This window comes from Macaca mulatta, chromosome 19, assembly GCF_049350105.2.
Source record: "Macaca mulatta isolate MMU2019108-1 chromosome 19, T2T-MMU8v2.0, whole genome shotgun sequence".
Taxonomy (NCBI): Eukaryota; Metazoa; Chordata; class Mammalia; order Primates; family Cercopithecidae; genus Macaca; species Macaca mulatta.
Window position 1 is genome coordinate 57,558,318 of NC_133424.1, and position 21,755 is coordinate 57,580,072.

At 53.9% G+C, this 21,755-nt stretch overlaps 1 protein-coding gene and 1 long non-coding RNA gene across 34 annotated transcripts in view; one reads left to right on the plus strand and one right to left on the minus strand.

Annotated features, from left to right (window-relative positions):
* Positions 1-21,755, plus strand: part of CLASRP (CLK4 associating serine/arginine rich protein) — a 31,395-nt gene that overhangs the window by 3,791 nt on the left and 5,849 nt on the right. For 32 of the 33 annotated variants that reach the window (XR_013409883.1, XR_013409881.1, XR_013409864.1 and 29 more), the window contains exons 3-13: positions 9,392-9,489; positions 10,118-10,219; positions 10,425-10,504; positions 13,054-13,138; positions 14,357-14,505; positions 15,846-15,942; positions 16,962-17,040; positions 17,127-17,200; positions 18,719-18,760; positions 20,869-21,084; positions 21,200-21,487. Coding sequence is in view for 13 of the 33 variants with exons in the window: in XM_077980328.1 (XP_077836454.1) it covers positions 9,392-9,489; positions 10,118-10,219; positions 10,425-10,504; positions 13,054-13,138; positions 14,357-14,505; positions 15,846-15,942; positions 16,962-17,040; positions 17,127-17,200; positions 18,719-18,760; positions 20,869-21,084; positions 21,200-21,487 (1,310 nt within the window). In the remaining 20 variants the exon portion in view is untranslated. The remainder of the gene's footprint in view (positions 1-9,391; positions 9,490-10,117; positions 10,220-10,424; positions 10,505-13,053; positions 13,139-14,356; positions 14,506-15,845; positions 15,943-16,961; positions 17,041-17,126; positions 17,201-18,718; positions 18,761-20,868; positions 21,085-21,199; positions 21,488-21,755) is intronic. The other variant, XM_077980336.1, reaches the window with a different exon arrangement.
* Positions 3,620-11,392, minus strand: LOC144337194 (uncharacterized). Its single transcript, XR_013409927.1, has 2 exons — positions 11,094-11,392; positions 3,620-3,955 (listed from the first exon to the last, which is right to left on the minus strand). It is a non-coding gene; the product is annotated as an uncharacterized LOC144337194 (long non-coding RNA).

Consider the following 21,755-nt stretch of genomic DNA (forward strand, 5'->3'; position numbering starts at 1 on the left):
TTGTACCGTAGGGTTGGGTCCGTCAAATACAGTTTGAAAGAATAGATGAATAAAACAATATTAACAATAGTAATTAACCATTTAATTGATCCTTCACAGGCACCCTGAGGCCATGTGAGAGGGCTTTAGATGCAGGATTTTTTTTGAATCCCCTGCAGTCACCTGTGAGACAGAGACTGCTCTTAACCTCCACTCAGCAGAGAAGAGGAAGCTCTAAGAGCTCTTCGCTTGCCTCTACCACCCAGGAAGGAACCAGAGGGCTAAAGAGAGAGCTCATCTTTGATAGCATCAGAATGATGTGGCCATGAGAGCAAGGCCTGGGTCTCTGTGGGTCATAGCTGAGGCCCCAGCACTGGCCTAGGAACACAGCACTCAGGAATGAATAGCTGCCTTTTTTTTTTTTTTTTTTTGAGATGGAGTCTTACTCTGTCACCCAGGCCGGAGTGCAGTGGCATGATCTCAGCTCAGTGCAACCTTCGCATCCTGGGTTCAAGCAATTCTCCTGCCTTAGCCTCCCAAGCAGCTGGGACTATAGGTTCCCGCCCCCACGCCTGGCTAATTTTTGTATTTTTAGTAGAGACGGGGTTTCACCATGTTGGCCAGGCTGGTCTCAAACTCCTGACCTCAAGTGATCCGCCCACCTTGGCCTCCCAAAGTGCTGGGATTACAGACGTGAGCCACCACACCCGGCCTAGCTGCCGTTTTTTAAGGGCCCATGGTGTGCCAGACCCAGTGCCCACCAACTTGGCATAGTAGTCCTTTTAACAGGCCTGGGAGGTGGGTGTTAATCATGCCTGTGTTAAAGGTGATGCCACGATAACAGCTAACGCTGTTGAGCAGTTCTCTGGTAACCACTGTGCTAACTACTTGGCTTGTATCTCCGCTTCATCAAAGCCACACCCCAGACTAGGAGGTGGTTCTTATTATTTCCATTTTACAGAGGACAAAACTGGAGCACAGAGATGCGTGGCTTACAGTCACACAGCACGAGGGCAGAGCTGGCACTGTAACCCAGTCTCTGACACTTAAGCTCTCTAAGCTTTTCACTTGTGCCTTATCGTGCAGAAATAGAGGTTCAAAAAGGTGAGGCATAGCAAGACCCCATCTCTGCAAAAAATAATTTTAAAAAATTAGCCAGGGCCGGGCGCGGTGGCTCAAGCCTGTAATCCCAGCACTTTGGGAGGTCGAGGCGGGCGGAACACGAGGTCAGGAGATCAAGACCATCCTGGCTAACACCGTGAAACCCCGTCTCTACTAAAAGATACAAAAAACTAGCCGGGCGTGATGGCGGGCACTTGTAGTCCCAGCTATTCAGGAGGCTGAGGCAGGAGAATGGCGTGAACCCGGGGGGCGGAGCTTGCAGTGAGCCGAGATCGTGCCACTGCACTCCAGCCTGGGGCACAGAGCAAGACTCCGTCTCAAAAAAAAAAAAAAATTAGCCAGATTTGGTGGCATATGCCTGTGGTCTCAGCTACTCGGGAGGCAGAGGCAAGATGAGACCTGGGAGGGTGGGGCTACAGTGAGCTGTGATTGCACCACTGCACTGGAACCTGGGTGACAGAGTGAGACCCTGTCTCAAAAAGGAAAGGTGAGGCGACTTGCCCAAGGCGACACAGCCAGGAGGCGAGATACCATCATGGTTAGTCCTTAGAATTTGGGAGTCATGGGGCTCTGGGTTCAAATTGTAGCGATCCCACTTACCTATAGCGTGACGTGGGCAAGTGACTGTCTCCCTGAACCCATTTCCTATTCCACATGTGAAATGATGTCACATGGACAATCAGCTTTGGCTCTAACAAACCTAGAACATCCATCAGTGGCTTAAACAAGAGAGATGTTTATTTCTTAGTCACAGAAAAGCCAAAAGGTAGCCAGTTAGCTGAGGGACCTAAGCTGCTTCTGTTTTGTTCTCCTGGGCACAGCTTCCCTTCCCATTGTTGCGTCAAGGTCTAAGAGGCTGTGGCCATCATGTCTTCATTCTCTCCAGCAGTGAGGGAGAAGGGAGGAAAAGGGGCAACGCGCTCATACCATTCGTTGAGAAAGTTTCTAAGCCAGGTGTGGTGGCTCACGCCTGTAATCCCAGCACTTTGGGAGGCCGAGGCAGGAGGATTGCTTGAGCCCAGGAGTTCGAGACCAGCCTGGACAACATGGTGAAACCCAGTCAATACCAAAATATACAAAAATTAGCCGGGCATGGTGGCGTGCATCTGCAGTCTCAGCTCCTCAAGAGGCTGAGGTGAGAGGATCTCTTGAGCCCAGGAGGTGGAGGCTGCAGCGAGCTGTGATTGTACCACTGCACTCCAGCCTGAGTGGGAGAGTAAGACCCTGTCTTTAAAAAAAAAAAAAGTTTCTGGATGTTTTCCTGTAACATTTCCACTCCTCCCCTGCTGACCAGGAAGTAGTCTCGTGAAAAGCTGTAAGGAAGGCTAAGAGGTATAGACTTTATTTTGGGTCGCCCTGACCAGATATATTTGGAGTTCTATTACTGTTGTAGGAAAGGGAATAGATGTTGGTTGCCAATTAATGGTTTGCCACAAACAGCGGAGGCAAGAGCACGTCCCTCGATGTTGCTGGAGTGTTGGACGTACAGACTGCTGAGAGAGGCCTGGCCAGCGTCGCTATTGCTCAGTAAATATTAGTTCTTGTTATTGACGTTACTGTTCCTGCTAGAGCTGGAGTTGGATCCAGGTGGAGGGATGGTGCAAAGGAAGGAAGGGTGGAGCTGGGACTCCAGGCCCCCTCCCTGTTAGCAAGGGAGCTTGCTGCATTGTATTCCCTTTCAGGACAGTGGTGACGATCAGCCCCTCTCACTGGATAACGGGAAAGAGCTCAAAGAACCAATGTCTGTGGGTGCTTTGTGGTGCAGGCCTGTACAAGCAGCCATTGTCCCTGTATGTGAACGTGACCTGCCTTCCGATCTGGGCTGCCAAGCTGTGGGTTATGGCTGGGCCATGGCTGATGGCTGCTTTGAGGAGGGGGCTCTCATACTCAGTCTTGGGCCGAGAGCGGAGGCTGTGGAGCGAGTGTCAGTGAAGCTGCGGTAGATTGTGGCAGGCTGAATGAGCGTGTCCAGATGCAGTTGGTTTCTCTTCCTGATTTGTCCTTGGTGCCTGCTTTCTCTCCCTGTCTTCAGTCCCAAGCAGACTCCGGTTTTGTCATTGCTTCTGTCCTTGTCTACTTTCCATTTTAATCAGTGGTTTGGATAAAGAAACAGAATCCTTTGTTGATATGGAAATGAGAAAGAAACGGGTCGCAGCTCAGGTGTGGTCTCCTCCAGGAAGCTCCAGACTGACCCCCAAAGTCTGGGTCAGGTGTTCCCACTGTGGGCCCCCATCTCAGCGCTGTCCACTCTAGGTGTCCTGATGTGGGGACAAGTCTGTCTCAAGGCCTGCTTAACAGTTGAATGAATGAATGAGCAACTTCATGAACTCCTCTGACCCAATCTGACCCAATCTGATCCAGTGGTTAAGAGTTGGTTTTAGGCAGGGCGCGGTGACTCACGCCTGTAATACCAACACTTTGGGAGGCTGAGGCGGGCAGATCACCTGAGGTCAGGAGTTCGAGACCAGCCTCACCAACATGGAGAAACCTCATCTCTACTAAAAATACAGAATTAGCCAGGCATTGTGGTGCATGCCTGTAATCCCAGCTACTCGGGAGGTTGGGGCAGGAGAGCCCGGGAGGCAGAGATTGCGGTGAGCCGAGATCGTGCCATTGCAGCTCAGCCTGGGCAGCAAGAGCGAAACTCTGCTCCAAAAAAAAAAAAAAAAAAAGTGGATTTTTGGATCTTGAAAACACTTATGCACTTACGTTCATTATAGCATTATTCGCAATAGCCAAGACGTGGATGCAAGCTAAATGTCCATTGAGGGATACATCGAGAAAGAAAATGTGGTCTTTACACATAATGCAATATTATTCAGAGCCCCATGGCTCTGAGCCTCAGTTTGCTTATCTGTAACATGGGCATAAGAATAGTATCAGCTGGGCGTGGTGGCTCATGCCTGTAATCCCAGCACTTTGGGAGGCTGAGACAGGCAGATCATGAGGTCAGGAGTTCGAGACCAGCCTGGCCAATATGGTGAAACCCCATCTCTGCTAAAAATACTAAAATTAGCCAAGTGTGGTGGCGTTCACCTGTAGTCCCAGCTACTCGGGAGGCTGAGGCAGGAGAATCGCTTGAACCTGGGAGGTGGAGGTGGAAGTGAGCTGAGATCATGCTACTTGCACTTTAGTCTGGGCAACAGAGCGAGACTCTGTCTCAAAAAAAAAAATAAAATGTAATCCCAGCATTTCGGGAGGCCGAGCCGGGCGGGTCACGAGGTCAGGAGATTGAGACCATCCTGGCTAACACGGTGAAACCCCGTCTCTACTAAAACAAAAACAAAAACAAAAAAGAAACTAGCCGGGCGTGGTGGCGGGCGCCTGTAGTCCCAGCTACACGGGAGGCTGAGACGGGAGAATGGCGTAAACCCGGGAGGCGGAGCTTGCAGTGAACTGAGATCTGGCTACTGCACTCCAGCCTGGGCAACAGAACGAGACTCCGTCTCAAAAAAAAAGAAAAAAAGAATAGTACCTTCTGGCCAGGTGTGGTGGCTCACACCTGTAGTGTCAGCACTTTGGGAGGCCGAGGTGGGCAGATCACGAGGTCAGTAGTTCGAGACCAGTCTAGCCAACATGGTGAAACCCCATCTCTACTAAAAATACCAAAATTAACGAAGTGTGGTGGTGGGCACCTGTAATCCCAGCTACTCAGGAGGCTGAGGCAGGAGAATCGCTTGAACTTGGGAGGCAGAGGTTCCAGTGAGCCGAGATCGCACCAGTACACTCCAGCCTGGGTGACATAGAAAGACTCTGTCTCAAAAAAAAAAAGGGGGGGGAGCTGGGCGTGGTGGCTCACGCCTGTAATCCCAGCACTTTGGGAGGCCGAGGCAGGTGGACCAGAAGGTCAGGAGATTGAGACCATTCTGACTAACACGGTGAAACCCCGTCTCTACTAAAAATACAAAAAAAGAAAATTAGCTGGTCGAGGTGGCGGGCGCCTGTAGTCCCAGCTACTTGGGAGGCTGAGGCAGGAGGATGGCATGAACCCGGGAGGCGAAGGTTGCAGTGAGCCAAGATCGCACCACTGCACTCCAGCCTGGGCGACTGAGCAAGACTCGGTCTCAAAAAAAAACCAAAACAAAACAGAATAGTATGTTTCTCCCATGGTTGTGACATTCGAGTGAGCCAGTACACATAAAACAGTGCCTGGTTTTTTGTAGGGTTCATTGACTTTTCCAGAATCTCCCAACAGAACCAGGCCCTGGACTCCAGGTGTTTACTCCCAGCTCAGTGCTTTTTCCTTTCTGTGAAGCTGACGCTGCCAGTAGCTTCCTTGTACCTGCCAAATTCTGTCCTGCAAACAGTGTCCCATGAGTCCTGGGTGTGGGAACAGGGCATTTGGCCTGGAACAGCCTCAAGAGTATGATGGGATCTTGACCTTGGACTTGGCTGGCCTGTCCCAGGGCAGAGGGAGTGGGGTGCGCTGTGTGGCCCCAGCTGAGGAATCAGCTAAGGGATCCAGGGAGGCAGGTGAGGTGCAGCGTGAGGAGGTGACTCCAGCAGCGCCACCTCGCTGGGCCTGTGGTTTTGAGCGTTCCTTAGAGTCAATTTTGTTTAGGTGTGAAATGAGAGTTACAGCAGCCCAGCACCTGGCGCGTCGTGAGTGCGGGGTTGAAACTAGCCGGGTATTAGCCGTGGTCCCTGGTGAGTGACTCAACTCCTTCCAGCCCGGACTGCACCTGCTCATCTGCCAGCTGAGGGCCGGGGTTGGAGATGGAGACAGAGTGAGGAGGTACAGGAGCTTGGAAACTTGGAGCTGGCATTTTTTTCCTGAAGGGGCTCAGAGTCCTCATCTGTTAGTAAGGATTATTCCTCTCTTTCCTTCATTGGGTGTTCTCGAGCGCCTGCTGTGAGCCAGGCCCTGTTCTAGGCTCTAGGGTTATAGCAGCCAAAACAGAGCCCTGCCTCCTGGGAGTTGCGTTCTAGCATGGGAGAAAGGTGATGAATGAATATTAGGCCTAGAGGCAGGTGGTAGCAGGTGCTCAAAAGAACACAAGTGGAGTTCAGTGAGTGAATTGTGTGGTATGTGAATTACATCTCAATAAAGCCACAGAGCGAAGGAGCTTGCATAGATAAGTGGGGAGCTATTTAGATAGGGTCACTGAGGACGGCTTTTAGGAGGAGATCTGAAATAAACGGGGGAGCAGCAAGTGCAGAGGTCCTGAGCGGAAGTGCGGGGCATGTCTGGAACGCCCAAGGAATGGCATGAGGGCCAGTGTGCCTGGAGCAGAGTAGGGGAGGGGAGAAGTCAGAGAGGGACAGGCCAGCACCTGTGAGGGCTGAGCTGTCAGGGGGTGGGGGGTGGGGGGTGGAGTGTGGCCCAACAAGTGTCAGTGAATCCCCTGGAGGCAGAGCCCAGGGACAAGGTGGTCCAGGTGAGAGGGGATGTTGGGTGGGGCTAGGGGTGAGGGGGTGAGAAGTGACTGGACTCTGGGTGTATGTCACCGGGAGCTGGGTCAGGATTTCATGGACAGCACAGCAGCCGCTCCTACGGCTCTGGTAGGCTCCTCTGGGAGCACCCAGCGAGAGGTCATCCAGGGCCCAGCTCTCTGGAAGCTCAGTCGTGGGAGTTGCCAGATTTTTTTCTGATCATGACACTCTTACGATGACTTGGACTTGTGACCCCTGCATGAAGGCAAAGACCTGAGGGCCATCGACTCGGGACAGTCTTCCCTGTCTTAGTAGCTGTTTTTTTTTTTTTTTTTTGGCTCATGCATAACAGTGGTAGGGACTTAGTGCCCTTTGGACTTTTTTTTTTTTCTTTTCTTTTTGGTTGTTTTTACAAACAGCTCATTGAGATAAAGTTCACAGTTCGCTCATTGAAGGATGTAATTCAGTGCTTTTCAGCATGGATTGTGCAACTATCACCACAATCAAATGTTAGAACATTTTCGTTACCCCAAAAAGAAGCCCCGACTGGCACGGTGGCTCACGCCTGTAATCCCAGCCCTTTGGGAGGCCAAGGCAAATGGATCTCTTGAGGTCAGGAGTTCGAGACCAGCCTGGCCAACATGGTGAAACCAAGGCTCTCCTAAAATTAGAAAAAATGAGCTGGGCGTGGTGGCGGGCACCTGCAGTTCTAGCTACTTGGGAGGCGGAAGCAGGAGAATCACCTGAACCTGGGAGGCAGAGGTTACAGTGATCTGAGATAGTGTCACTGCACGCCAGCCTGGGTGACAGAGCAGAGAGCAAGACTCTGTTTCAAAAAAAAAAAAAAGGAAACCCTGTACCTATTTGCAGTGAGTCCCATTCCCCCAACTCCTCAGCGCTGATCTCCTCTCGGCCTCTGTGGATTTGCCTATTCTGGACATTGCATAGAAATGGGATTGCACAATGGGTGGCCTTTTGTGACTGGCTTCGGTCGCTTAGCAGAATGTTTTTGAGGCTCGTCCATGTTGTAGCAGATAGCAGAACTTTATTCCTTTTCATTGCTGAATAATATTCCACTGTGTGGATGGTCCACATTTTGTTGATCTGTTCATCCATTAAGGACCTTTGGGTTGTTCCCACCTTCTGGCTATTGTGAATAATGCTGCTAGGAACGTTTGTGTACAAGTATTTGAGTACCTGTTTCCAATTCTTTTGGGTATATACCTAGGAGTGGAATTGGTAATTCATTGGCCATGGAGTAATTATTTAAAACTTGAGGCCGGGCTCAGTGGCTCACGCCTGTAATCCCAGCACTTTGGGAGACTGAGGCGGGTGGATCACCTGAGTTTGAGAGTTGGAGACCAGCCTGACCAACGTGGAGAACCCCATCTCTATTAAAAATACAAAATTGGCCAGGCACGGTGGCTCAAGCCTGTAATCCCAGCACTTTGGGAGGCTGAGATGGGCGGATCACGAGGTCAGGAGATTGAGACCATCCTGGCTAACATAGGGAAACCCCATCTCTACTAAAAAATACAAAAAACTAGCCGGGCGAGGTGGCGGGCGCCTGTAGTCCCAGCTACTCGGGAGGCTGAGGCAGGAGAATGGCGTAAACCCGGGAGGCGGAGCTTGCAGTGAGCTGAGATCCGGCCACTGCACTCCAGCCTGGGCGACAGAGCGAGACTCCATCTCAAAAAAAAAAAAAAAATACAAACTTAGCCGGGCGTGGTGGCACATGCTTGTTAATCCCAGCTACTCGGCAGGCTGAGGCAGGAGAATCGCTTGAACCTGGGAGGTGGAGGTTGCAGTGAACTGAGATCGCGCCATTGCACTCCAGTTGAAGAACCTAATTTCTCTACATTCTTGTCACTACTTTTTTTTTTTTTTTTTTTTTTAAAAAAAAAGATGGAGTCTTGCTCTTGTCCCCCGGGCTGGAGTGCAATGGCGCGATCTCGGTTTACTACAACCTACCTCTGCCTCCCAGGTTCAAGCGATTCTCTTGCCTCAGCCTCCCAAGTAGCTGGGATTACAGGCACCTGCCACCATGGCTGGCTAATTTTTTTGTATTTTTAGTAGAGACAGGGTTTCACCATGTTGGCCAGGCTGGTCTCGAACTCCTGACCTCAGGTGATCCGCCTGCCTCAGCCTCCCAAAGGGCTGGGATTACAGGGGTGAGCTACTACGCCCGACCTACTACTTGTTATAGTCTGTTCTTTCCATGTCAGCGAGCCTAGTATGGGTGAAGTGGTATCTTGTGGTTCTGATTGGCATTTCCCTGATGGCTAATGATGTTGGTCATCTTTCCACGTGCGGATGCAGTCTGGTCCAGGCTGGAGTGCCGACACCCGTCTCCAAATGAATGGCCCTGAGGATGGGAGGTGAAGAGTTGTGGGCACTGATATTTTAGAGAGTGAGGTCTTCGTACTGGCCACCACCTCAAGAGGAACAAATTCCTTATTTACTTTCTTTTTTTTTTTTCTTTTTTTGAGATAGAGTCTTACTCTGTCACCCGGGCTAGAGTGCGGTGACACAATTTCAGCTCACTGCAACTTCCGCCTCCCAGGTTCAAGCGATTCTTCTGCCTCAGGCTCCCAAGTAGCTGGGATTACAGGCATGTGTCACCACGCCCAGCTAATTTTTTTGTATTTTTAGTAGAGCCTGGGTTTCGCCATGTTGGTCTGGAACTCCTGACTTTAGGTGACCCACCTGCCTTGGCCTCCCAAAGTGTTGAGATTACAGGCGTGAGCCTCCGTGCCTAGCCAATTCCCTTATTTCTAAAGGTTAGCAGGTTGGTTCACCTCTGAGGTATGGCCCACTTGACCTTAGAAGCGAGCTCGCTGCTAAGCTGGGTTGTGTTTGAGGGGGTGGGGTTTGGAGCTCTGTTGGGTGGTGACCTCAGTCCTGTTTACCCCTGCAGAAGAAAGACCCAGCCCAGTTCCTGCAGGTACATGGCCGAGCTTGCAAGGTGCACCTGGATTCTGCAGTCGCCCTGGCCGCTGAGAGCCCTGTTAATATGTAAGACTCATACGGGAGGCAGGGGAGTGTCTGTGACTGAAGACTGGGAGTCAGAACCGACCTGGGGTGGTGTAGAGTCTGGAGCAGAGACTGAAGTATGGACAGATGTTTGGGGACTCAGAGGCAGGGAAGGCGTGACCCACCTGTGAAGGTGGTAGTCACAGGGTGTAAGAACAATGAGCAGGGGTTGGGGTGGAGGCCCCAGAGTAGCGGTCCTGGTTGGAGGACTTAGAAATGGGTGGAGCCAGGGCCAGAGGCCCCGAGGAAGCAGAGAGTAGGTTGCCAGACCAGGGCTGTCTCAGGGTGCCTGAGGCCCGCTCCTCAAATACCCACTAGGACCTGGTTCAAGTTCCCCACTATTGCTTGGTTCTGAGAAATGGGGTCCTGGTGTCCCCAGGGGCAGTCAGATGACTGGCCCGTTTCAGGTCCCAGGAGCCTGAATGTGGATTCAGGGAGGCTTGCAGCAGAGGGGACTGAGAGCTGGGGGTTGAGGTGAGGGCCATGGCATGGGGACCAAAGCGGGCTGAGGGCCAGGCTTCCAAGCCTCAGCTGGCAGGGAGCAGGCGCTTTGTGTCCTGGGCAGTGTGGACGCTGAGGTTCTTGCTTTCCTGCTCCCCTCCCACTTCAGGATGCCCTGGCAGGGGGACACCAACAACATGATCGACCGATTCGATGTCCGTGCCCACCTGGACCACATCCCCGACTACACCCCCCCACTGCTCACCACCATGTAAGCCACCTCCCAGAGGGCTGCCAGGCACAGTGTCATACCCAGGAGCCCCTGTTCTTTTCCCAGCTTGCCTGTCACCTTCCTAGGAGCCCCTCCTATTTGGTACCGCTCTGAGCCTGAGGGGGATGCCCCATTTCCCTTCCTGCTGGCTTGGGGTGGGATCCACCCCTTCCCTCTGATTTCAAGGTCTCGCCCTCCCCTAAAGCTCCCCAGAACAGGAGTCGGACGAACGGAAGTGTAACTACGAGCGCTACCGAGGCCTGGTGCAGAACGACTTTGCCGGCAGTGAGTGATCTGCAGGGGGACGAGGGGCGTGGGGTTTGGGGGCCCTGGAGCCTGGAAGACATAAATAAGTTTGGGAAGAAAAGTTTTATCCACATACTTTCTACTAAAGGGTCTTGGGTTCCGGCTCCAGCTCTACGATAGACTCACTTTGCCCGCATCTCTTTCCCCTTCAGGGCCTCCGTCTCTGGATTTGGTGTAGGGGATGTCTGCCGAATTGGTTGTTCCCAGCAGGGTCACGTCCATATACCATGCCTTCTGACTCTGTGGTCCTTTTTTCTTTAAAGAGTAGAGAAAATAGCAAGAATATGTTTTTATTTTTATTTTTAAATTTTAAAAATTTTTATTTATTTATTTATTAGAGGCAGAGTTTCATTCTTGTTGCCCAGGCTAGAGTGCAGTGGTACGATCTCGGCTCACTGCAACCTCTGCCTCCTGGGTTCAAGTGATTCTCCTGCCTCAGCCTCCTAAGTAACTGGGATCACAAGTGCCTGCCATCACCCCCAGCTAATTTTTTGTAGTTTTAGTAGAGACAGGGTTTCACCATCTTGGCCAGGCTGGTCTTGAACTCCTGACTGTGTGATCCACCTACCACGGCCTCCCAAAGTGCTGGGATTACAGGCATGAGCCACCGCGCCTGGCCATCACCCCGTTTTACAGACAAGGATGTCGAGGGGGAACACCCTGTCCAAGGATCTGGGATTCTCCACGTGTCCTTAACCGCTGCTCTCTGCTGATGGAAAGCTCTTAACTCACCTACCAAGAATTAGAGATTCCCTTTCTTGGGGTTCCCTGTGGAGTTAAGGGAAGGATGGAGTTCTCTGCTGGGTTTGTGCCTTACTACCTGGTGGATCTCAGTTTCCTCTTCGAGAAGCGTGGTGGTGGTGATTTTGTCGCATGGGGTGGTTGTGAGAGTTGAGTGAGGTGATATGTATAAAACCCCAGCACTGAACCTGGCACAGTCAGCCCTCTATGTGGGTCTGCTGGTCTGGTATTTGTTTATTTCTAAGATAGATGCTTTTTTGATTTTCTAAAATCAGAGGCTGCCAAAATTCTAGTGATCACCGAGGCCTTAGAATCAGGGACATGCGGTATAATGGATACTGTTTTTGCCATCATTCCAGGCCACATAGATTCCTGGTGGTAGAGCCAGGGTTTCCTTAGTTTTGCCTCACTCTGCATTTATTCATTCACTTCCACAAACAGTCATTGAGCACATGCGGTGTGGCAGGTGCTACTCTGGGATCAGTGGCATGGTAGGGGAGAGGGCAGCAGCTCTATACTCATGTCAGTGACGCCAGTTGCAAACCAAGATAATGTGACAGACAGTGCACCATTCTCTGAGAAAAATAGGACAGAAGTCCTGGACCAAGGCTGGGGTCAGTGATGTATGGATAGAGGCTCCCTAGGAGGCACAGGTAGGCCACAGGATTCCAGGCCAAGAGCAGCCTGTGCAAAACCCTGTGTCAGCCAGGACTATGGGCACACTGGAGGGGCAAAGAGAAGGCCCGTGTGACCGGAGCAGGGAGAGCGAGGGAGCTTGTGCAAGGCAGGGTCAGCGGGGCCCCTCCTGGGCTTTGGAGACAACAAGTAGAAATGGAGTATCTGCTAGAGCAAGGAAGGGCCGTGCTACATCCCCTTCTGGCCCGCCAGCCCACCCACCTCTTGTTCCAGATAGAAAAACTCAGGCCAGCCGGGCACAGTGACTCATACCTCTAATTCCAGCACTTTTGGGAGGTCGAGGTGGTGGATCACCTGAGGTTGGGAGTTCGAGACCAGCCTGACCAACATGGAGAAACCCTATCTATACTAAAAATACAAAATTAGCTGGGTGTGGTGGCACATACCTGTAATCCCAGCTACTTGGGAGGCTCAGACAGGAGAATCGCTTGAACCCGGAAGGCAGAGGTTGCGGTGAGCAAGATCGCACCATTGCACTCCAGCCTGGGCTACAAGAACGAAACTCCATCTCAAAAAAAATACCGACAAAACTGAGGCCCAGGGAGGGAAGGAAGGAAGGGGACTCACCACCCACGGTCCCACAGCAAGTCAGGCACACATGTCTCACTGCAGGGAAGATCAGGAAGGCTCTGGTACATTGTTGAGTCCTCTAAGCTGGGTGTTAAAATGAGTCACGAAGAGGCTTGCAGTGGAGTGACCTGTGCAGTCAGTGGCGTGTGGCGCTCAGGAGCAGGTTTTGGTTCTGAAGGGTCCAGCCAGAGGCCTCCAGAAACAGTTAGAATGGTAGTAGAGTGTCCAAGTACCAGGCTAGGCACTCACTCTGCCTGTGGTCCCATTTTACAGAAAAGGAAACCGAGGCACAGATGTGCTGTCACTTGACCAAGGTCGTGTGTCCAGTGAGTGGTGTGTCCAAGGCTCTGCTGCAGTTGCTTGTGTCCCACCAGACACAGTTTGATTATCTGGAAGTGGCGATTGCCCCAAGGTGCACTGGGGTTGCACCTGTCTTCCTGCTTCACCGCACTCTGATGTTCTCCCACTGAATTCCTAGTGTCCCCAACCCACTCTGACCTGGAGTCTCTTGTTTGCTGCAGTCTCAGAGGAGCAGTGCCTGTACCAGATCTACATTGACGAGTTGTACGGAGGCCTCCAGAGACCCAGTGAAGATGAGAAGAAGAAGTGAGTTGGGGTCTGGGGTGCAGGGGGTTGAGGAGGCAGGAGGGCTGGGAGCCCCAGGCAGGCATGGCCTCTTCCATCCTGTCCACCAGGGTCTCCCCAGAACCAAGGATGGTGTTCAGCACACAGTCAGTGCTCACTTAATAACTGTGTAGAGGAAGAAGCCCTGTCAGGGTACCAGGGCTTGCCGACGGCTCTGCGTTGCATTTTCAGCTTGGGGAGTGGTGGGAGGTGCAGTCCCTGTGGTCAGACAGCTCTGGGTTTGAGTCCTGGCTGTGAGACCCTGAGTGGGAATTCTCTGAGCCTTGCTGTGCTTCCCTGTAAAATGGGGCTGGCAGGAGGCCCCGCTGCCTGGAGTTGGGAGGCATGCAGGAGACAGAGCTTGTGAAGTACCTGTCCTAGCACCTGCCGTGTAGTGAGCTTGCAATCAGCCCTCACTGATGTCACTCTGGAGAGAGGCTTCTCAAAGCTGCATCCCTCAAGGAGTGGCTGGGGAGACCTGAGCCTTATCCTGGAGCAGCTGCCTCTGAGGAGCAGCAGGCAGTCTCACTTCTCTCTTCTCCACCTCAGTCTGATGAGCACAGGCCCCTACCCTCACACATGCCGTTCCCTCTGCAGGGCTTAGCTCTCCTCCAGGCCAGCTGCTGTTGCCCTGGTGCACGGTAGACTGGAGCCCTGGCTCGGGACTGGGCGGCTCTCTCAGTGACACCTTCCCTCCTGCTCCCCCTGACTGCTTGCCGCCTTCCTCCACTGGGAGGGGTCCCATGGGACTGTCCTGGATGCTTCTTGGAGACTTCAGCCCTCGTCCACAGCCCCAGCCTCAGGGTCCTGCTCAGGCCCCTCAGGCACTGCTCTGTTCAGAGCAAAGCTGGGGCACCTGACTGCTCAGGAGGACTCTGGGCTGTGCCCTCGTGGGACTTACGGTCTGGCGGGAGACAGACCTTCCCCAACAGAGATGACCCAAGGAAGGCAGGGCTGGGGAGCTCAGGACAGTGCCGACCCACCATAGGTGCCAGTCAAGGACTTCTTGGCAGGTGGGGCCCTGGAGCTGAGATGTGGAGGAAGAGGGAGGAGCTGGGTGTGGGCAGGAGCAGAGGGACCTAGGCCGAGGGACAGCCTGAGGGGAGGGGGCCGTGGCACTCGAGAAGCTGGTGTGTGGGGCCAGCCTGGGGCCCTCCTCTCCGCCAGGCGCGGCCCTGGCTCAGCGGCTCCCCTTTCCAGGCTGGCAGAGAAGAAGGCTTCCATCGGTTATACCTACGAGGACAGCACGGTGGCTGAGGTGGAGAAGGCGGCAGAAAAGCCAGAGGAGGAGGAGTCAGCAGCCGAGGAGGAGAGCAACTCGGATGAAGATGAGGTCATCCCCGACATCGGTGGGGTCCCCTCTCTGCCCTCCCCACCCACAGTCCCTGGGCATCGTTTCTGTGTCTCGTCCCTCACCCTCTGTGGGGCACCCCGTGCTTACGAGCTGTGTCGCTCTCCCTCCCCCGCCCCAGGGCATGCCAGCCTCCTGCCACCCCTGTCTCACTCATCTCTCGTTTCTAGGGTGCTGTTTCTACGATCTTTTCCCCTCCTAGGTGTTGGCTCCATTCTTGTCCACTTGGGCCGGCCTCTCTGTGCCTCTGCCCCTCTCTCCTGCTCTCTTCCCTCCTCTGGAAAACAAGTGTTCATCCTCTTACAGAGCCAGCCCCCATCCTCCAGGCATCTGTTCACCCTCCCCCTCTCTGCCATTCACCTCCCCTCTGGATTCCCACTGGTCAAACCACCCCCGAGTCTCTCCGCTTTACTCATCCTGGCTCTCACTCCAGCAGCCGGCTCTTTTTATTTTTTTATGTATTATTTATTTTTTTGGGATGGAGTTCTGCTCTGTCACCCCGGCTGGAATGCAGTGGTGTGTTCTTGGCTCACTGTGACCTCCACCTCCTGGGTTCAAGCGATTCTCCTGCCTCAGCTTCCCAAGTAGTTGGGACTACAGGCACGTGCCACCATGCCCAGCTAATTTTTGTACTTTTAGCAGAGACAGGGTTTCGCTACATTGGTCAGGCTGGTCTTGAACTCCTGACCTCATGATCCACTTGCCTCGGCCACCCAAAGTGCTGGGATTACAGGCATGAGCCACTGCGCTCAGACAGCAGCCGGCTCTTTATTCACACTTTGCCACACATTGACCTCCGCCCAGCCCTCCTTCCGCTGGCTCATCACACGCCCTGCTTCCAAACACCTGTGACCCGTACCCTGCCTGCCACCCACCATGATCTTCAGCCGCCATCTGTCTGACCCTATTCAGTCCTCCCTCCCACGTCAACCCCGCCACACGTCTCATCCATTCCTCCCTCCCTCCATCCACCTTCCTTCCCTGCCTCTATTCCATTCATCCCTCCATCCCTCCTGCCCTCCAGCCCTCCCTGCATCCCTTCATCCGTCCCTCCACCCATTCATCCATCTCTCCCTTCTTCTTTCCCTCCCTCCGTTCATCTGCCCCTTCCAAGCCCCGTCCCCCAGCTGCCTCTGTCCACCGTGTGTTGCGCTCACCTCTGGCCAAGCCCAGTGCGAGCCTAGGGGATGCCAAGATGAGCCATACTTGATGCCATCCCTTCCTGAAGAGTGCTTCAGTCTGGCAGGCGCCCTATCACCCCCACCTCCTGGAGCACTGCCCCTTCTCCCCTGTCCTCTCGCTCGGCGGTGGCTCCTGACAGCCTTTCTCTTGGTGCAGACGTGGAGGTGGACGTGGATGAACTGAACCAGGAGCAGGTGGCAGATCTCAACAAACAGGCCACGACTTATGGCATGGCCGACGGCGACTTTGTCAGGTGAGGCCTGCCTGCTGACACTCCTCCCCATTCTGTGGGCCCCACCCTGGCATCTCACTGTTACTCCCCATACTGACAGCCATCCTGTTTGTGAGCATTTGTGTGCCTGACCCTGGGCCCAGGACTTTACACATGCAGGTCCCTGAGCCTATGGTGGTCGTGGCCCCACTTCATCTGTGCAGGAACAGGCTGCACCCAAATCACCCAGCCTGCCCTACTTAGTGTGACCTGGGGCGAATCTGACTCTTTGAAGCTCAGGGGATTCCTAGGCTGGGGGACAGCACCCTCTAGTGGAGAGGCCTCATTCCCTGGTCATTTATTCTGGCAGTTGCTGGTTGTACCTCTACCCTGAGCCATACCCCCTGCTGAGCTCATAAGACCACACAGAATGGTCCCAGCTCACTGGGCAGTGAACCCAAAGCAGAGCCTGAGCACGGCACCCTCTGCCCAGAGCCCTTTGTGGCTCCCACCTCCCTCAGGCACATCCAGTGTCCTCACCATGGCTGAAAGGTCTTACCCATCTGGTCCTCTTGACTGCCCCCATACCCCCTGCCCAGCCTCCATGGCCTCCTTGCTCCTCAAGTGCAGAGGCCTGGCCCAGCACCTGGGCCAGTCTGTCTGCTGTTCGCTTCGGGCGTCTGCAGCTTGCTCCCCCAGGTTTCTCTCTAGATACCCTGTTCTGTGTCGCTTCCCTGAGCTTCCTCTTGAAAAATGCAGCTTCCTCTGCCTTTGCTCTAACATCTAATGGACCATGCGTTTTATTCCCTTGCTCATTGTCTTCTCCCCTAGAATGTAAGCCCGTGCAGGTGAGGATTTCTGGTTTTTTTAGTGCTGAGTTCTTGATGCCTAAGATAGGACCTGGCACACAGAGGGTGCTTAATAAGTGGCACTGAATGAAAGACACCTCAGGCTGGTGTGGGGTGACTCGGGTCCCTCACTTTCTCTGATGACTCAGCCTGTGTCCTCCATGTCCTGTGGCGTGCCCCCTCCTCCACCCTAATTCTCACCCCCCTCTATAGGATGCTCCGGAAAGATAAGGAGGAGGCAGAGGCCATCAAGCACGCCAAGGCCCTTGAGGAGGAGAAGGCCATGTACTCGGTGAGGTCTGGGCTAGAGTGGAAGGCGACAGGGTTGTGTCACAGGGAGGGCACCCCGTCACCAGTCTGGCACCCACCCTACTCCAGGGACGCCGCTCTCGACGCCAGCGGAGAGAGTTTCGGGAGAAGCGGCTGAGGGGTCGCAAGATCAGCCCACCCAGGTAGGGCTTCTCCCTGAACCCCCACCCTGCTGGCATCTGGGGGAGGGGAGCGGGGGCTTAGGGCCTGAGAAGGCTCTTTGGAGGCAGGCATTTGACTTGAGGAAAGAGTCTTTCTAGTGGGGCGATGCATGGCCTGCGTGAAGGTTTAGAGGTAGGAACGGCCTTGAGGGCCATGTGGACTCCTTTCCTTGCCAGCCGCTCCCCTCACCCTGCTGGACTGGGGGCCCTTGCCAGACTCCCAGGAGCCCATGCACAGGCGGCATTAGGCTGTCACCAGGGCGGCGGAGGAATAGAGGGCACAGGCTTTGCCCTGGACTCTCACTCAGTTCTGCTGCTTGGCTGTTTCCTGTGTTGGAGTTTGGACAAGTGACTACCTGAACCCTCTGAGCTTCAGTTTCTTCCTTTGGAAAATGAAGCATTATCACCTACCATGAGAGAGGGCTGGGGCAGTCCCCACAGGGAGGTCTTGGGACAGGTTTGGATGAGGCAGTCTGGCTTGGAGCAGAGAGCCCAGCCTGGGTCAGGAGGCCTTGAGGAGAGGCCCGGTGCAAACCCATGCCTCTTTTTGCCACATCTCTTAAAGGAGAGTGATTGAGAGTTCCTGTAAGGCTTAAACGACTTGTAGGTTCAGGGGTTGGTGTGCGAAATATTCCTTAAAGAATAGCACCAGTTGTCACTGCTGTCAGTGGTGGCACAGAGGCACATAGAGGGTAGTGCAGGAAAGCCCAGGCTGGGTGGCTATAGGGCCTGGGTGTGGATCCCCGTTTCCTCCTTTATGAGCTGCATGATGCTGGACAAGTGACTTCACCTCTCTGGGCTTCAGTTTCCTCAGCTGTGATAGTCTTTCTCTTCTTTTTTTTTTCCAGAGACAGGGTCTTGTTCCGTCACCCAGGCTGGAGTGCAGTGGTGCAATCACGACTTACTGCAGCCTCAAATTCCTAGGCTCAGGCGAGCCTCCTACCTCAGTCTCCTTAGTAGCTGAGATTACTGGCATGCATCACCACTCCCAGCTAATTAAAATAAAATATGCTTTGTAGAGATGGGGTCTTGCTGTGTTGCCCAGGCTGGTCTCAAACTCCTGGGTTCAAGTGATCCTCCCACTTCAGCCTCTCAAAGTGCTGGGATTACAGGTGTGAGCCACCGCACCCAGCCTGTTTTTGTCTTATCATCATCATCATTGGTAAACCCAGACCCAGTGAGAGCCAGAGACGAGGATTGGGAGGAGGGATGCTTTCATTCTAGGGTCAGGAGGCCAAGCAGAACCAGGGTTGCTGAAGTCCAAGTTCCTCAGAGTCGTCATGGGTCTAGGACATTGTGGGGTGGGGCCTAAGTTCATGCTTTGGACAGATCTGAGGTGGGGGTGGGTGGAGGAATCAAGGGAAGGCCCCCAACCTGGTCAGCAACCCCCTCACTGTGCCAGGTGCCTAGCTTTGGGTCCTTAGGTTGGGGGACTTATCCCAAATTCATGCCCACTGAGATCTTAAGCCCCAACTTGTCCCACCCCATTCTTCTCTCTAGCTATGCCCGCCGAGACAGCCCCACCTATGACCCCTATAAGCGGTAAGTTCCTCCGGAGGACCAGGGAGGAGCAGACAGGGAGCTCCCTGATGGGGACAGGGGTGCTGAGGAGGGGATGGGAGGTTCACCCTACTAGGCCACCCCAAGACCACAGACTGCATGATATGTTCTGGGTCTAAATCATTTTTGTGTTTTCCAGATCACTGTCTTGTTTTCCCAGTTTTAAATAAAATTTTGCTTTTTTTTTTTTTTTTTTGGAGATGGAGTCTCGCTCTGTCACCCAGGCTGGAGTGCAGTGGCCCGATCTCGACTCACTGCAAGCTCCGCCTCCCGGGTTCACACCATTCTCTGGGACTACAGGTGCCCGCCACCAGGCCCAGCTAATTTTTTGTACTTTTAGTAGAGATGGGGTTTCACCGTGTTGTTAGCCAGGATGGTCTCGATCTCCTGACCTTGTGATCTGCCCGCCTCGGCCTCCCAAAGTACTGGGATTACAGGCGTGAGCCCCGCGCCCGGCCAATAAAATTTTCTTTATATTTTGAAGCTTCTTTATTTTATTTTTCTGATTTATTTATTTATTTATTTATTTTTTTTTTTTTTGAGACGGAATCTTGCTCTGTCACCCAGGCTAGAGTGCAGTGGCGCGAACTCGGCTCATTGCAAGCTCCGCCTCCTGGGTTTATGCCATTCTCCTGCCTCAGCCTCCCAAGTAGCTGGGACTACAGGCGCCCGCCACCTCGCCCGGCTAGTTTTTTGTATTTTTTAGTAGAGATGGGGTTTCACCGTGTTAGCCAGGATGGTCTCGATCTCCTGACCTCGTGATCCGCCCGTCTCGGCCTCCCAAAGTGCTGGGATTACAGGCTTGAGCCACCGTGCCCAGCCCTATTTTTCTGATTTAAATACAACGCAGTCTTATGGTAAAAAATGATCAAATATGGCAAAACAGTGTGACTGAGAAATCAAGTCACTTTAATCTCAATTTCCAGAAGTGGCCAGTGGGAAATAACGGGCACTCAGTAGCACCGCTGGGCACACGTGCTTGTCTCCTGGGTAAAAGAGTGATTGGAGCAGGGATTTTGAGAGGGACCAAGCTCAGTGTGATCCCAGTCCCCCTCATCCAAGCTCTATAGCTCTCTGAAGCCCAGTTCCCTCTTTGGAATGGGGGTGGGAATGGGATCTTCCTCATGGGGCTGTGAGTCGAGATTAGATAAGGTGTGAATGGCTTCTGGGGAAATAAAAGGTGTAGGTTAGTGCTCCATACATGGGAGTGTTGGATATCAGGTACCTTCTTTTTATTTTTAAAATTTTATGTATTAAAAAACTTTTTTTTTTTTTTCCTTAAAAAAAATTGAGATAGGGTCTGACCAGGCTGGTTTTGAACTCCTGGTCTCAAGCAGTCCTCCCACCTGGGCTTCCCAAAGTGCTGGGATTACAGGCGTGAGCCACCACACCTGGCCACTTTTTTTATTTTACTAAAATGGAATTGCACCACACTCAGTGTTTTAGAACTCGCTTTTTCCTCCCAGATATCCATGTTTCTTTTGAGTAAAACTTTTCTGTGGTTTGTGCAGAGATCTGCTTATCTTTTTTTTGGGGGGGGGGGCGGCCAGAGTCTCGCTGTGTTGCCCAGGCTGGTGGGCAGTAGTGTGATCTGGACTCACTGCAACCTCTGCCTCCCAGGTTCAAGCAGTTATCGTGCCCTCAGCCTCCTGAGTAGCTGGAATTACAGGTGCGTGCCACCATGCCCAGCTAATTTTTTTGTGTTTTTTGTAGAGACGGGGTTTCACCTTGTTGGCCAGGCTGGTCTCAAACTCCTGGTCTCAAGTGATCCCCCTGCCTGGGCCTCCGAGAGTGCTGGGATTACAGGTGTGAGCCACCACGCCCGGCCTGCTCATCCATTTTTCATAGCCACATAAAATCAGAGCAGTTGTCTGTCATTGTCCTTCCTGGTTATTTAGCAAAGGCTGCATGGTTGTGAGTCAAGTCCTTGTCCAGAGCTGGGTCTTCAGTGCCCTCCAGGCTCCGTCCACTCGCCTGGCTTCCCGGGTCGCTCTGGCCCGCGCTGGCGCTGCTGTTGCTCTGCTGTGTGTGCTGTTCCCGGAGAGGCTCCGGGAACCTGGGCTAGTGAGCCTCCTCCTCCCTACCCGTAGGTCACCCTCAGAGTCCAGCTCGGAGTCCCGCTCCCGCTCCCGCTCCCCAACCCCGGGCCGCGAGGAGAAGATCACGTTCATCACCAGTTTTGGAGGCAGCGATGAGGAGGCAGCCGCAGCTGCTGCTGCCGCAGCCGCATCAGGGGTCGCCACAGGGAAGCCCCCCGCACCTCCCCAGCCTGGCGGCCCCGCCCCAGGACGTAATGCCAGCGCCCGGTCGGTAACGCTCACGCCGCCCGCCCTACGCCCCGGTCACCATGGGGGGGACCCGGGGCAGAGGGGGGCCGCGGCTCAGGCCTGCGCTGACCGGCCCTCCGTGCCCCGCCTGCAGCCGCCGCTCCTCCTCCTCCTCCTCCTCCTCTTCCGCCTCGAGGACCTCCAGCTCCCGCTCCAGCTCTCGCTCCAGCTCCCGCTCACGCCGTGGCGGGGGCTACTACCGTTCTGGCCGCCATGCGCGCTCCCGGTCTCGCTCCTGGTCCCGCTCCCGTTCCCGCTCCCGGCGCTACTCCCGGTCCCGTAGCCGTGGCCGCCGGCACTCAGGTGGGGGCTCCCGAGACGGACACCGCTACTCCCGCTCGCCCGCCCGGCGTGGTGGTTACGGGCCCCGGCGCAGAAGCAGGTATGTGCGCCTGGGCGTGGGCGGGAGAGGCTGGGGGGCGCGGGCTTCGAACTTGGGGAGAAGGTGCTCAGAGGGAGGAAACCTGGCCACCTGGCTCAGAGAACACCCCATCTGAGGTGACAGGCACAGGCCACTGCTCTTCGGCAGGAAGCCCTTGGTTGGAAAGGGCAAGGCATGGGTGTTTGCGTACGCATCGTGGTGGCAGTGGAGGTGGAGCCCAGCCCGTTTTCCACAGCAGGGTATGGAGAGGAGACTGCATATCTCTCTC